Here is a 17,468-nt window from a genome sequence, read left to right as displayed (position 1 = left end):
AAACCCTGGGAGCTTTTGGAGTTCATACATGAGAAAGTATTTCAGTTATTGGATCCATTCGATTTACAACCCAATCTATCAAGTAATGCTTGAGCACTATTGCAATAACAATGAGTTTTGTATCAAGGGGCTTAGTTGACCAAAAGTTCACCAACCGTTCTGACAGACACAAACATATTTTACTTTACATCACAACTGACTAACGACCCGGCCCTTTTGTACATTACCTCTCTTACATCCCCCCCCCCCAAAAAAAAGAGTCCAATAATACGTTTGAAAAGATTATATTCGGCATTTTGTATGGCATGAATTATTAGATAATGCCACTTTTTATTCACCAACTATATAAGTATTGTCAATGTAATTCTGTCCCAGACATTTTCCTCTGATACAAAATTTGATACACCTCTTGTATTGTGTTCTACATCCGTTTATTGCTTTTTTATGAAGAGCTCTCTAGATAAAATCATGACATATATCAGACAACTCAAAGAAATTTGCAGCTTATCGTTAAGGACTCCTTACAAGTCGGAGACCTTTGTCAAGATTCCAATTAGGTTTGAGAGCCTTAGGCCTAGTCAGGGGGCGAAGAGCGCTTTGCACTTTGCTCCGTTAAATGTTTGCAATAGGAACATGATGGAGCCAAGTTCGTTTGCAAACCTATTTTAAAGTCAATTCTGACGCAGCAAGATAAAGTTTTAGAAAAGAATATAGTACTTGCGGTCTATTTGTGAACTAACACGGTTGCCATACGAACGTGCTGCAAAGTTGTGTGAGTATAATTATAAAGAATATTTATGTGCATGACTATAAGCTTTCTATTCTGTTTTTAAATGCTTTGAAAATGATATCTGAGTGCCGGAATAGATGGACCCTAAAATATAATACCTTTATGATCAAATAATAGAACAGCCTAAATATTGAAGTATTTAGAACAATTTGGAAAAACACAATTTTGAAAGGAAAGTATCTCAGCATATCGAATTAAAGTGGTATTGTTGTTCATTCACTTAATTTTAATCAAAAGGTGCGGTTTCCTTTCTCTGTCTTGCCCTAAGTTCTTTGGCAAGATAGATGGTAGCTTTACGTCCGATCTCAGGAATATTTCAACATTGAAGGACCAAAGATGCTTTAGCATGGCTGCCATCACGGCGCTGTAGCATTTCAAGGAAATCAACTGGGTCGAGTGTGGCAAATGTAGATTAATGTCTTGCCAAAGGACATTAGTGCTGCGGCGGGACTCGAACCGCGGACCTTGTGATCCACAGTCCGATGACTCGACCACGACATCTCTACACCTCTAAGAAGTATAGAGTTACTCCGTGAATATCAAGCGTTGGCTTTAAAAATTACAGCCCAGTGCTAACATAGATAATGTACTACATTGGCAACAATTCAAAATTAAATAATTCATAAAAGTCTGCAATGCATGAAACCTGAGATTATACTCGTATAGTAAGACAGTGACAACCAATGCTGCATGATGACTGGTGTATTTCTCCAAGAATGATAATGGATCATTTAATGTTCAATAAATACGCAGATCCTGTCTGGAAAGATCTATTGATTGCATGGAATCACTACAAGTACTACAACACAGTTAAATTAAAGAAATTATTTACCAGACACTTTGCCTGAATTCTCATATACTGGAAGGCCGCCGAAAACCTGTCAATATTAGACGTTTTGATTCTGATATGATATATGTTAAGGATATTTCGCACATTGATGGTTCATTTGTGTCTTTTGATCGAATCCAAATATTTCGAAGAAAAAATTGGATAAGACACATCATATGGGGGATAAAATCCTCAGTGACATCTGGATGGATGGTAAAGACAAGAAGTGAGAATTTCTAACTCCTTAGTAAATGGGGAAGAGGAAGACCAAGAAATGGAATGATGTCAGACTTGATAGGTGATAGATCATGATTAAGACATAATGAGGAAGTAGGCTAAAGAAAGAGTGGATGCATGGAGAAAGAACTAAAGAGGGATTCGGTTTGTGGACCTGCCTTTGGCAGAACATCTGACTGAGGCATTACCATACGAGATGTTTCAATGTATGACATATACACTGTACAAGCCTATTTTACGATATATTGAGGGAGCCAGGCGCCTTTGAATGCTTTTGCAGATAAATGGCGCTATACAAATGCTGTTCATCATCATCATCATCATCATCATATATTACTACGCGATTTTTAATTGATTCAGTAACATTATGAATAATGGCACAGGTACGAATAAAAAGTAATTTGCTCTGCAGAATTAGTTTGTTTGATAAAGTTGTCAAAGTTTGATTAGTCTTGAAATTATCTTGTACACGAAAGGACTGCCCTGCCGCAGTAGGCCTACAGCTACTATTTAACAGCAGTACTACATGTATGTCCATTCAAGTCCTCATTTCATAAATAATTAACAATTTTTTTTTACGTGAGACATGCACATCATTTTATAGTTCATCCGTTGATATCTCTACACGGCAGATTATTGAGTTATTTTGTCGCTTGAAGGCTTAAATAAACACTTAAGAGAAATGATGCACATACGTAAAGAAGCTTTATGAAATGTTTGCATAAAAGTTTATATCTATAGTATGATGAAAGTCCACATCAGCATTAAAGGTAATACAAAGTTTTGGTATGGGACCATGAATTTGGTTCAAATGAACATATTGGAAGCATATGCGATCTTACACTTGTCAATGATCGTTGTCGCCGTTGAAATCGAGTAAAAAGTGATGTAATTGTGAATGATAAACTCTTTATTTTGTATAGCTCCCTCTCAAAATCGGTATTACTTCGATATTTCTTGATTAAAATCGACCGGTTTTTTCTATTCCCGTTTGGAAATTATATATCAGAACTGCATATTCCGAGATGTTCAAGGTCGCAGCTACCATTATTGTATGGCCTTGAAATTTATTTAAAGCACCGATAAATTTGACATTTTTTATTTCTTGAAACTCTTCTAAATTTCTCGTTTTTGAGCCCATTTTTTTTTAAAAGTTGCTTATTCTAACACTAGATTTCAAAATGGCTATGCAAATTTTTAATTTCATAATTCAATCCTGTTGAAATATTACCAAAACTTTGTATTACCTTTAACTATAATTATTTATCTACGGTTCGTGGAAAGGTTCGAGGTACATATATGTATATACATATTGTATGATAGCCTGACTACACAGATCACTGTACATTTGTCTCCTATATTCATATCCGGTACATGTCATGATTTGATCTGTAAAGGGCAATCTTACCCTTGTAATAATTTTATTTATATGAAAACAGAAACGTAAAATAAACAGAATGGCGAAGTTTTAAATAAATCGGACAAATAATACAAAAGTTATGAATGTTAAAAATATGAGGTCACTGAGAGATCAATGAGAAAAAAACCCCACCCCTTGGTCTTAAATTTTTGAAAAATTATTTTAGTAATTTGTGTGTTGCAACAAATAGGGAAGTTGTCCGCCATTACATAAGAGAGTGAATCTACCAATTCAGCCAATTTAAAGAGCATACACTTATAATAATTACAACAAAACATTTTTTTTCCTTCATCCGTTTTCATTGATCCTTTCTGCTTAGTATAGTTTGCTATCAAGGTTGGATTTCCCTTGAAGGATGTGTAGCTTTAAAGAAAGTGCACTTTCTGAGAAACTTCTAACTCTTGGTAGATTCAGAGACAAACTTTTGATTACCAGTAACCCTTGCAGAATGAAAATAAAAAATCTTTACAGACACTGTGATAGTTAACAAAAAAGAAAAGTTTTGACTCAAGGGGACCCTCAATTATTGCGAATAATTTGGATGACATTGGTTTTCGAAGTCACAAGGACAAATTTATTTCACAATATGAAAATTGAATTGACCACACTGTGGATAATTTTTGTGAACTCATCTCAAAGCGTTTTCAAGTGTATCAGTTCTTTAGTTGTAAAAAAGTCTCCACTTGAAATGAAAAAAAATAATGTAAAAATGCAAAACCCTGAATGCAACATAAGAACCCCATTATAACCACATGCCTTTAATACATTTAGCATGTTTTGGCCGGGAGCGAATTTCACCAAGGAATATGTCAGGTCATCCTTGGAATTCTACAATGTGGATTCATTTTTACGAATACAATGTGCCCAGATAGTGCATACAAGGTCGGCACATGTAGAGGGTCACAAACTTCTTTTTTATCATTTTGTAAACGCACTATTATATTTTGACAATCTACACGGAAGGCATATTATCTATCGATTTCTCCTTTTTCCATGTTCTCCCCCCCCCCCTCTCTCTCTCTCTCTCTCTCTCTCTCTCTCTCTCTCTATCTATCTCTCTCTACCTCTCTCCGCTATCTCTCTGTGTCTACTATCGGCCTTCCTGTTCATATTGCATCGATATTCTATTTAATACAAAAAAAAAACTGGATCAAGATCACGGTCGTCCTAATTGGTTACAGACATGAACAAAATAATGATAACTTTCAGTTTGAAGTACATGCACTTTAGACAATTTCAGCACAGCTTGCGTGCAGTGATCCATGGTCGCTTTATGATGTCATGTCAAAGTCTTCAATCAAACCCTGTTGAGATTGCTGCTTGATGCCAGTCAAATTCTAAGACCATTGTGTCTTACTCCGAAGCTCTTTTGAAAGAAATAGCGAAAAAGGGAATATTGCCCAGGAATTCTTTCGCTCAGTTATTGCCAATAATGATCTTAGAATTGCTTGTTTGGGTTTGGGCAAGACGGCAAACGAACCGTTGCAGGCTGGGCGCTTTTATCGATGGATCGCTCGTCGCGAACACGACACGGGGAGCACGGGGTCATTATTTATCTAATGTTAGCCTAAGAATTGTCGTACAAATGAAAACAAATTATATGTCAACTTGCGATCACTGCTTGACGGGTGTTCGAGCAAAGATCTGTTTGCCTTCGAAGTAATGTTCAAATACGGCATAATCACTCAGTAAGCATGTCGGAGTGATCTATACCAGGCAATCCATATGTGATTTCTACGGACCCAACCTGATCGGAACATTCTGTCATGTCATTAATTGCTATTTACACCTACAGAAGATGTCAATGTTTTGCAAAATAAATTATGCATTCTTAATCTTTAATGGAAATGAATAAAGCAAGCAATAAATAAATCAATACCACCAAAAAAAAAAAAAAAAAAAAAAAAACGCTTGCAACCGTACCAGTTGCCCTTTCCAGCGAAGCTCCTTGATATTACATTATGCCTCGAGAGATTCGACCTTAGCACTAGGTGTATGTTTATTGTCCCTGTGGGGTGGCTACGGGGGGGGTAAATGGGGGACGCGCCCCTCCAATCGAATAACAAATATAAAATTGGAAAAATTGGAGCAAATAACAAGAGAAAAAAGGAAAGGGAAAATGGGAAGGGTGACACAAAAGACAGTAGCATGCTTTCCCATTTATCAGAGACCTTGAAAGTTAGCATTTCATTTCCAGAGTGAAATCGGTGTACCCTCCCCTCCCCGTGACCCCCCCCCCCCCCCCCCAATTCCATGATTCTCGTGCTCCCTCATTGGCTGGACTCGGGATACGCCACTGTCTGATTCAGTGAAGTTCACTGAATGCTGAACCAAACGCGTTGGTGCCTACATTTCATACTTAGTACCTGGGCTACCGTCACACAGCATCAACAAGTCTGTCCTCTACCATTAACTACTAACTTTCTTCAACCATGATTACAGGAAGTTTGCACCAATACACAACAGCCATCCCACGCAATGTTTGTTTGGTCCATTATTTGAGCAGCCTTTAGTGTGTATGATCGTACGATGCTTGGATTTTCTTACTTGTGAACGTACTCTCGTTATTTTGCTTCTGCATTGTTTTTCTATTGGTAAAGAACCCTTGGGGAAGGATCCGTCCTGAGACAGAAAAATGTCTTGGTAAGTCCGACTTGATTCGTTTCATTGCGGCACTTGTTACTTGACCTCTCTTTGGATTGCGTTTGTGCTTTCAAATTCAGGACATATTCTGCATAGACACACGGCCAAGTCACATCAGCATGAGAGCGATCGAGTGTGCGATTCATTATTCTGACAATATTCTATGTGGTTGCTTTCTATGTAGATTAAGTCCCAACTTTATCGATTTACATTATGACTGTTCGTTTAATTCTACATAGTTATTTCCGCACTCTTCAATGACGAATACTTATTTATATTTGCTTTACATTGTGCTATGTTGATTCCACCAACTTTGTTTCATGTATGATTTTATTCTCTTAGGAACCTTCCAACAAATTTGTAGCATTTACTGCCACTTTATACATGCCTTTGCCTGCCCCCACTGTAACTCATTAATCCTTGATTTAGAATTGACTAGTACAACTACAAGCAAGTCATTTGATTTCGTATATTTTACTTTGCCGTGTTTAATAATGAGACCTTTGTACTCTGTTTGTTCCTATTTTGGATGAGTGCAATTATTGACTGATTATGATTGCGGACTCTGAGGTTTCGGCTTTGTGTAACTAGACACAATAATAAGTCTTAATAATTATTTTCTCCCTTTGACCCTCTCTCTCTCCCCCCCCCCCTCTCTCTCTCTCTCTTTCTCTGACTCTGTCTGTCTGTCTGTCTCTCTTTCTCTGTCTGCCTGCCTGTCTGTCTCTGTCTATCTTTCTCTCTATTTTTGCTTCTTATTTATCATGATTCTAAAGTTTTCGAGGCAAGATGACGTCCCACACAAAGCTCTCAACAGGGATATACCCTCATCACGTGGTTATCGAAGAAGAACGAGGGGAGAAAATTGTAAGTACGGAACAGACTTTTAATTGCTGCGATTAATTCTAAGCGTTTTTTTATCACGCAATATCATTGTTTCGTTGACCTTCAGTGATTCTGTAATGAACGTTTGGTGGTAGAAAAGTTATCACGCATGATTTTAAACTGGGGCGGTAACGTGGGCCAAGGCACCGACGAGGGGGCACCGGCAGCACAAAAAAGGGGGGTGTGGGGAAGGCACCGGTCTTTCTTAGTCGATGACAGGTAGATAACAAGGGTAATGGGTCATGGTAGGGTGTAGCAAGGGTTCGCACCATCATTTCCCCCTTTTTTTTGCCATTTTGAGGTTAAGGTGGTAAGCGCTCCGTTCCCCCCGCCTACGCCCTGCCCTAAAAAGGTCAACTGCCCCATTCAATAACTGTATCGGCCATGAACTCGACCCGGATTCGTTAAATATTTATTTAGGTTGAGTCAACAAGACCAACAACAATTAAGTGGTCCAGTAAAATACTTCGCGAGTGACGGGGCGAGTGACCCGTGGTGCCCATACCGTTTAACAGCAACCCTGATGTAATGTCATAACCATTTCCTTTGTAACATTTCAAATTCCGTTTGGCTTTGAGTACAAGTAGATTGCGTTTGTGTTTTGTCGAAAAAGTGCGCGTATTCTTTCCTTTCCATAGTAAATTCAAACAAAATTGTATTTCCCTAAAGGACAATACCTAGTTTATAAAGTTTGAAAGCCATGTTATTCAACGCAGAATGTGTATTTGTAGCAGTAAACGAAGTGCGTATTAGTTGGATGTGCTAGTATACCGCATTTAAAGATTAAGCTTAAATTATTAATATGACCCACACACTGATTAATGAGCAATGTGTAACTTAACATGTGTTCAAATGACCTATGCTTTATGTACTGTATATAGTTGTAACCATGTGAAAAAAAGAATTTCCACTTAATGTGGACAATAAAACAAATCAAATCTATACCTCTTTACCTTTCCCTACGTGTATCTTTCTCTTTTTTCTTTTGTGTTCATTTAATATCGGTTCGATTTATTTCAAACCGTTCGCCATTCTGTTTCTCTCGTTCGATTTTACACATATGAACTTATTACAAAGGTTGAATTGTTAGTACAAATATAAGAATTACGCGCTGAACTTGAACTGTCGTCATTGAAGTTCGGTAGAATGAAAAGTACGCATAACAATTTATTTTTACTTGTAGGAGTGTTGGGGGTACAGAAAGAGTAACATTCGCACTGTTGCAGTATACGGTGCGGGCATCCTGACCTGCGGTGTACTATTCCTGATCATATTTTATTGGAAACCCGACTGGGGACTGCGTCTTACCCATGCCAAATGTCCAAATGAACACGCCGACAGCCTGATAGTGAAGGTAAATTTTCAAAGTTTGAAGACATGTTTTTTATTTTTTTTTATTATTATTTTCTAGAGTACTGTTTTTGTCTCATTGTCGTTTCATTCTGAATCTAATCCATTGAAATGAGATTCAAAATAACGTCAAGAGAATTTCTGTTAGGGAGTACTTGCATTTGTTTGGAACCTAAAAACACAAGTATTTCGCAATGCAAGAACATCATACAATGACGTACTGTCCATTCCGTTAAGTTTGATTATAAGTATAAGTATAAGTATAGATAATCTATTCTGGTAATGGCATATAATAATTATTGTTTCTATATCTTTCAATTTAACACCTCTCCCCCTCTCTCCCCTCCCTCTCCCTCCCTCCCTTTCTCTCTCTCTCTTTCTCTCTCTTCTTCTGCGTCTCCGACGTGATTTTCCTTTTCTTATTCCCTTGTTACTTTCTCTTTTTCCTTCTATTTGTCTTTTAATTTTGCTATTCATTTTCTACTTCCTTTCATCTTTTCATATATTTTTAAAATCTGTCTTCGATTCCCCCTCTCTATCTCTTTATCTCCTCCTCCCTGTCTCTCTCTCTCTCTCTCTCTCTTTCTCTCTGTGTCACTCTCTGGCTCTCACGGCACCCCTCTCTCTTTCTCTCTCACTCTCCCTCCTGCCCCCTCCCCCTCTCTCTTGCTCTTAATTCATTAATTCCCAGGATATCTATGCAAGGGACCATAAATGTAAAATCATTAGAGAACGTGTCATCGGAGACTCGGACATCAGGTAACATTCTCTCTTATTTTCCAATATCGCGCACTTCACTTAAGAATCAAAATGAAATTGTTGACAATTAATTACGCCAGCAATATTTGTATAGGATTGCCTTTAATCGGCCAACCAAATTACTTCACTACTGCTCAGACATTGAAAATACATCTCCATTATACATATTGAAGGACAAAAACACAAGTCCGAATCTATTAGGAGACCAAAATATGTGTGCATCGTAATACAAAATTGGGTTTCGCCCCCTTAAATCATTTTTAGGCCGCCATCCTAGTCAAGCATCGCTTAAGATTGTGGTCTCCTGCACTTTTTCAACAGATAGTTCGGATAATACTTTAAATTAATGATAATATGTTATGTTTCGTTATTATATGTACATATGTAAGAAAGAAAATGTTAACATGAAGAAATTAATGTTTGTATATGTTGTATTATACCTTACATTTATATCTTCTTTGTTATTCAGTTATATTTTGAAAAATGCAGAAATGAAATAAAATAAAATCAAAATATGTCTCCCCCCCCCCCCCCACAGCGATGGGCCGACTCTCTCACTGCCATTGATCAACACAGTAACACAGCGAGAGACGAAACTAGACAAGGGGCACATGAGATACTTCAAATTTCAGAAAGCGGTTTATATTTGGGATTCAGATGGACAGCTTTACTTTAAGCTCAGGTATTTTTCAAAATATTTAAATTAGTAAAGATGTATTTTTCCAGAATCCGTTTTTCCTAAGTGTGTTTGGTCATTCTGGAGGTTAGTTATTTCGAAGGTTCGTTCATTAAACAGTTGCCAGTTTGAAACTATCAGTCAACGAGCATTAAGATTCAAACATAAAGTTGTATTGTATTGTATTTATTAAACTTATTGATGTACATCAATATTCTGTTTATAAACATAATTATAATAACTTTACAATGTAATGTAACAATCAATATTCTGTTTGGGAACATATACATCATATAAGTCAGATTACAATGTTATGTAACATATCAATATTCTGTAAACATATATAGCGTATAAATCAATTTACAATGCAGTGTTTATAGCAAAACAAAAGGAAAATTATATTCAGCAGAAACACTCTTTTTTCTTTTAGTAACTTGTATGATCAAAGAGGCTTTGGATTTCTGTAGGGTAACAAGTCTCGCGGAATAATGATCATTTTGATTGCCTAACATTTGGATAAAAGCACAGTTTGATTGTCGCACCTCTAGGTTATTAAGCATGATTGAAGAACCACTTTATTAATAAACATTTTTGATTGACGAACCTTTGGACTAATCAACATTTTCATTAATTTGACGAACCTTTGGATCAGTGAACATTTTGATTAATTTGACGAACCTTTGAACTAGTGACATTTTGATTGAATAACCTTTGGACTAATGAACATTTTGATTAATTTGACGAAGTTTGGATAAATAAACATTTCGATCTACGACATTTTGGAATAATGAACATTTTTAATAACGAACCTTTGATTAAACATTTAACATTTTGATTAAAGAAACACTTGATAACAACACACTCTGAATTGATAATTCGTTTTTTTTTCATGAGGTTAATCGGATTGCCGAATCTTTGAATGTAATGACAGACATTCGGACTGAAGAATACTTGGGGGTTTAGCACAAGAAGTTTGACAATGTGACAATTAGTGACATTTTGATTGAATAACCTTTGGACTAATGAACATTTTGATTTATTTGACGAACTTTGGATAAATAAACATTTCGATCTACGACATTTTGGAACAATGAACATTTTTAATAACGAACCTTTGATTAAACATTTAACATTTTGATTAAAGAAACACTTGATAACAACACACTCTGAATTGATAATTCGTTTTTTTTTCATGGGGCTAATCGGATTGCCGAATCTTTGAATGTAATGACAGACATTCGGACTGAAGAATATTTGGGTTTAGCACGAGAAGTTTGACAATGTTTGATAATCAAAGAAGGAAGCTACATACATGATCCATTATCATAGCTACCTTGGGTGTTAGAGCTGAATAACGCATGGATTCTTATATTTCTTCTTCAGTCATATTTCCATATGGGAGGGTTGAAATATAATTATCTATCAAAATATCATTTTGACCGCTCTCCTTGGAAATATACCCACTTCTTCTATCGTTTTTTCTTCTTACAGAGGCCTTGCACACAACGTCCCCTGTTCAGATTTCTATGATATCTACAGCAAAGGACTCGACGAAGAAACAACTCAAGAAAGGTAGACAGATTCTCATTTCGGATCGTAAGATTTATAATAAAAAAATGATAACGCTTGCCTTAAGCACTAATATACCTTCCCTCAAAATAAAGATCATCAAATAATCATCTCCATTCGATTACGTTCGGTATAGGGGAACTTTATCTAGTAAACTATAAAGACTGAAATAACAGGAGTGAAAACTCAATGTTTGCATTCAATTTGCAGTTATAGATACGAAACCTTGTATTATGTAATATCTTTTCCCCCCAATGAATCTGCGTTAGATGGAGGCAACACATTCGAAATCAGTATAAGTTTTATTCAGTAAACTAGAGACAAATATTTGGTAATAAGCTGGCTTAACAGCATTGTAAAATGGGCTATCGTTTCTTCAAGGCCTTTGCAGTTATATGAATATTTCCGTGCGATAAAGGATTTCATTATTGTCCACTTGCATATTGCTGCCTGAAATGCGTTTTAACTGCAGTGGACTTATCCACTGTATACTCACTACACCCCCCCACACACACACACACACGTAGATACCCACGTCCATAATGTCTACTCTCATGATTTAGAATGGGGGTCGTTCTTACACACTCCCCCTAAGCCCCACACGCGCATACATATAGTGGGGGCTGTTAGGGCTAAATAGGGGTTGTTTGGTGCAGATTCTTCTAAAAGCACCAAATTTGGCCCAGAGGTAGATTATACCACACTTTTACAATTTCTGCCGGACGCTAAGAAGGGCACCCTCTGGGTATGCCATATTGGGCAAATCCGAAATGGCCGCCATCTGAGTTAAAGGTCAAGCGTAGTTCCAAAAGAAAAATCGCTTGTATGATAATAATTTATATATTGATGGGGTTTTGGGGGTCAGAGAATCTGATGTTGATGTTCTTTCATCGATTTGAGGTCTCCTAGGGGCTGCCATACTGGTCATATTGGTCAAATCCAAAATGGCCGCCATGTGATAGTTACAGGTCAATAGTAGTTCCAAAAGGAAAGAGCTAAAATGATAACAGTTTATGTATTTATGGAGTTTTCGGGGTCAGAGAATCTGGAATCATGTTCTTTTACCAATTTGAGGTTTACTTGGGGCTGTCATGCTGGTCATATTGGTCAAATCTAAAATGGCTGCCACCTTTGAGTAAAGGGTCAAGTGTAGTTCCAAAAGGAAAAGGGCTAGTATGATAACAATTTATATAGTAAGGGGTTTTCCTGGTCAGAGAATCTGATTATGATGTTGCTTGTATCAAGTACAGGGCTCCTTGGGGCTATCATGCTGGCCATATTGGCCAAATAAAAAATGGCCGCCATCCGAGTTAAAGGTCAAGCGTAGTTTTAAAAGGAAAAGGACCAGTATGATAATAGTTGATGAATTCATGGGGTTTCCGGGGTCGGATAATCTGATTATGATGTGCTTTTATCAATTTTATGTCCCCATCCTGTCCTAAGGCTACAATGAAGTCCATTTCCTGGTTGAAGAAGATGAGGGAAGATGCGCCAAATTCATACCTGAGTGGGTATAAATCTTGGCCTGCGCCCATATGTTTCATCAATAGGCAAACTTTCCTCTGTGAAATGCATAATAAATTCGTTTTCGAGGATTGGCAGGGAAAGTAGATAAACAGTAGAAACAGACCATGGATAAAGAAATAAACAGATTGTTCGATTTGTTTTGAAGCATTATATTCAAAGACCCGGACAGCTTTATCTGTATTATCCATATAAATAACGTCTATAATCACTCTCAGATGGGAGATAATACCAATACGAAATGTATTAAGCAACGTCTAGACATAAAGGTGGAATCTCAACTTTATTTTTCTCATACTCTACAATTCGAAGCTTTGCATGGGATCTTAATCCTGTTTTTCCTACATACATCAATGCCCCCATTTAAGCATACTTTGAATCTGTTCACGCTTCGAAAAGTTCGTGGTCTTACCCTATTATCCATACAAAATAACGTCTATAATCACTCTGAGATGGAATAAAAACCAATACGAATTGCACTATGCAACGTCGAGACATGTGACCTTTGTAAAAATTCGTTCCCGATTTTGGCGCATGCGGAGTATCTAATTACGAACTCGCTTATTGATGAAAGAACATCATAATCAGATTATACGACCCCGGAAACCCCATAAATTCATCAACTTTTATCATACTAGCCCATTTCCTTTCGAAACTACACATGACCTGTAACTATCAGATGGCGGCTATTTTGGATTTGACCAATATGACCAGTATGGCAGCCCCAAGAGACCTAAACTCAATGAAAGAACATCATAATCAGATTCTCTGACCCCCAAAACCCTATAAATATATAAACTATTATCATACAAACGCTTTTCCTTTTGGAACTACGCTTGACCTTTAACTCAGATGGCGGCCATTTTGGATTTGCCCAATATGGCAGTCCCAGAGAGCGCCCTTCTTGGCGTCCGGCAGAAATCGTAATAGTATGGTATCTACCTCTGGGCCAAATTTGGTGCTTTTAGAAGAATCTGCACCAAAATATCCCTAACAGCCCCCACTATAATGTCTACGCCCATGATTTAGAACGGATGTCATTCTCACATACCCCCCCCCCCCCCACGCTAAAACCCACATCCATAATGAATTCTCTCATGATTTAGAATGGGGGCCGTTCTCATACACACTGCCCCAACACACGCACACATACCCACATCCATAATGTCTAGTCTCATGATTTAGAATGGATGTCGTTCTCACAAACTCCCCCACACGCACACACACCATATCTACTTTCATCATTTAGAATGGGGGTCGTTCTCACACACACACGCACATATACCCACATCCATAATATCTACTCTCATCATTTAGAATGGGGGCAGTTCTCAGACACTGGCTTTCCCTACACACGCACACATACCCACATCCATAATATCTACTTTTATCATTTAGATTGGATGTCATTCTCACACACTCCCCCACACACGCACACATACCCACATCCATAATGTCTAGTCTCATGATTTAGAATGGGGGTCGTTCTCACTCACTGCCCCTCCCCCACACATACCAACACCTTAAAGGTACTATGTCCCATTTGCAGGCCAAAAAATGAAAAAGGTAAATTCCAACTGCACTTGAAAGATAATACTAATTTAGAACTTCCCTAAAAAAGGTAGGGCTTGAAAATGTCACAAGATGTGGGTTATTGATGTAGACAAATGCTCATGTACCCTTTACAACTCTTTTCATGTATGTTATTACCAAAGAAGAAAAAAGGCCAGTCAGTCACTCAATAGTGTCTGACAGTGAAGTCTAGCAAGTAAAAGGGTTTCCTTGCATAATTTGAATATGAGGACACTGCTAACTTTTAAATTTCACAGATAGGACATATATATTCATAATTCCTGCAAAGTTCTACATAATTTGAGGTTGGCTGCAAAAGGGACATAGTACCTTTAATATGTACTCCCATGATTAAGAATGGAGGTCGTTCTCACACACACACGCACACATACCCACATGCATAATGTCTACTCTCATGATTTAGAATGGAGGTCGTTCTCACAAACTCCCCCACACGCACACATACCCATAGCCATAATATCTACTCTCATCATTTAGATTGGGGGTCATTCTCACACACACACGCACACATACCCACATCCATAAGGTCTACTCTCATGATTTAGAATGGAGGTTGTTCTCACACACTTCCCCTCCCCCACACGCACACATACCCATAGCCATAATATCTACTTTCATCATTTAGAATGGGAGTCGTTCTCACACACACACACGCACACATACCCACATCCATAATATCTACTCTCATCATTTAAAGTGGGGTTCGTTCTCCCACACTGCTCCTCCCCCACACGCACACAAACCTATATCCATAATATCATGATTTAGAACCGAGGTCATTCTCACACTCTCCCTCACACACACGCACACAAACCACATCCATAATATCTACTCACATGATTTAGAATGGAGGTCGTTCTCACAAACTCCCCCACACGCACACAAACCCACATCCATAATACCTACTCACATGATTTAGAATGGATGTCATTCTCACACACCCCCACACGCACGCATACCCACATCCATAATATCTACTCACATGATTTAGAATGGGTTGATTCTTAACCGCTGCTACTAACCTGGAGAAAACATCTCTGTGTTTTACCACACATTCATTGCGGTATGTAAATATTTATTTTGTTTCAGTCAATGTAATAGACTTGAGATTATTTTAGGGTCATTGCCTCGACGTGGTCCTGAACAGAGCTAACATTCTAGAAACAAATTTACTGGATGATTTGTTATGGATTCCCGCAATTAAATCGATAAACCCTGCTGGAAAGAACATACTCATTCACAGTGTGAAATCACAGTTCACACTGTGAACACATTGAGAAACACAGTGTGATTCACACTGTGAATGAGTGTGAATGCGTGTGTTCTTTCCTTTTCCGGTTATCCACACTGTGAACCACAGTGTGAAACGAATCGACCACAATGTGAAAACGGCCCAATTTAACATTGTGGAGCACACTGTGATTCACAGTGTGAAACATAGTGTGATTCACACTGTGAATTAGTGTGAATGCATGTGTTCTTTCCTTTTCCGGTTATCCACACTGTGAACCACAGTGTGAAACGAATGGACCACAATGTGAAAACGGCTCAATTTAACATTGTGGAGCACAGTGTGAAACACATTGTGATTCACACTGTAAATGAGTGTGAATGAGTGTGTTTTTTTCCTTTTCTGGTTATCCACACTGTGAACCACAGTGTGAAACGAATGGACCACAATGTGAAAACGGTTCAATTTAACATTGTGGAGCACACTGTGATTCACAGTGTGAAGCACAGTGTGATTCACACTGTGAATGAGTGTGAATGAGTGTGTTTTTTCCTTTTCCGGTTATCTACACTGTGAACCACAGTGTGAAACGAATCGACCACAATGTGAAAACGGCCCAATTTAACATCGTGGAGCACACTGTGATTCACAGTGTGATTCACACTGTGAATGAGTGTGAATGAGTGTGTTCTTTCCAGCAGGGAATTCATTAAACTTTGCATCTAGTTTCCACAAACCCTTGCAACAAATACTTACTTTTATGTATGTCCGCTTCCTAGACAGCAGCTTTATGGTCTCAATGAGATACAGGTACGCGTCCGGCCAATCCTGGTACTTCTTTTACAAGAGGTACGTAATCACAGATGTGCATCATGTATAACCTTTTATTCCAGGATTGTTTAAAGTCTATATTCATATCTCTGAATTTGTGTGCGAATATAAATGACAAAATCTTATTATTTCTGTCTATTGGCCTCGAAGCTTGTTTTGGTACCACGCACTCTCATTTTTTCTAATGGTGAAATTCAACATATTCATAGTCGTATTCATATTATTATTATTATTATTTTTTTTTTTTTTTAAACATTTTTTTTGGGGGATAAAAATGTGGGTTGCCTTTCTTCCTGTCAATCGGGAAAATGTTATAGTGATGCTCTGAGGAGACAAATCTCTGCTGGATGTATATACTTGCTTATCTTGTATTTCAAACAATTCTTACGATATCCTTTTTTTTTTTAAATCAAATGAATTAGTCATTCTGTTTTGATTTTGCATTGTTTCTTGCCTTCGTTTTTCTTTTAATGGTACTTTTCTTTTTAGTCCATGATTACTGGTTCTTCTCATTAAAAAAACCCTCTAAATTTTAAATGAAAGCAAAAACTGTTGAATTTATTTCAATAGATCTATTTGAATTTGATGTAAAACTCATCTATGTCTACTATTTTTTTAAAATTAATGTTGGTGTAGGTGATGAACCCTTTTTACATCTTTCAACTCTTCGTCGTCATCTTCTGGTTTTGTATCAACTACATCTACTACACGCTTTGTATCGTGGTGATGTCAGCTGTTTCTATCTCCGTCTCACTCTATACAACGAGAACGGTGAGCTTCCAGATATTTCATTTTAAAGATTTTTTTTTTATTTTTTTTATTTATTTATTTCTGCATACGGGCGGAACACCCATGTTTTTACAAAAGAAACAAGACAATAAATCAAATACACATAAATGTTACGGCTACATGCACGTCTTCTTTATCTACTACTTCTTTGTAAACATCTTATACATATTGCTAATGTGTCAGTGACTTAAACTGTTATCACGTCTTTCTTCAATGCTATCGAATTCAGTTACAGTGTTTTGTATTTTAATCGGGAACCTATAATTATAAAAGCTTGCTTGCTAGTTTCCTATATTTCACATTATTATTTCTATGTGTTATTTGCCTATCATTGTTTTTTAG

At 37.4% G+C, this 17,468-nt stretch overlaps 1 protein-coding gene across 1 annotated transcript in view; it reads left to right on the top strand.

The window, feature by feature from the left end:
* The first annotated feature begins 706 nt into the window (after window positions 1–706).
* The window catches only part of LOC754229 (probable cation-transporting ATPase 13A3), a 40,608-nt gene continuing 23,846 nt past the window's right edge, over window positions 707–17,468 (top strand). The window contains 8 exon segments of the mRNA XM_030979274.1: window positions 707–772; window positions 6,696–6,786; window positions 7,988–8,158; window positions 8,846–8,913; window positions 9,452–9,595; window positions 11,081–11,161; window positions 16,286–16,355; window positions 16,974–17,108. Of these exon segments, the coding sequence (XP_030835134.1) occupies window positions 6,709–6,786; window positions 7,988–8,158; window positions 8,846–8,913; window positions 9,452–9,595; window positions 11,081–11,161; window positions 16,286–16,355; window positions 16,974–17,108 (747 nt within the window). The 5' untranslated portion in view covers window positions 707–772; window positions 6,696–6,708.

This window comes from Strongylocentrotus purpuratus, unplaced genomic scaffold (genome assembly GCF_000002235.5).
Source record: "Strongylocentrotus purpuratus isolate Spur 01 unplaced genomic scaffold, Spur_5.0 spur5_contig_816, whole genome shotgun sequence".
Classification (NCBI taxonomy): Eukaryota; Metazoa; Echinodermata; class Echinoidea; order Camarodonta; family Strongylocentrotidae; genus Strongylocentrotus; species Strongylocentrotus purpuratus.
This window is presented reverse-complemented; position numbering and strand designations above follow the sequence as displayed.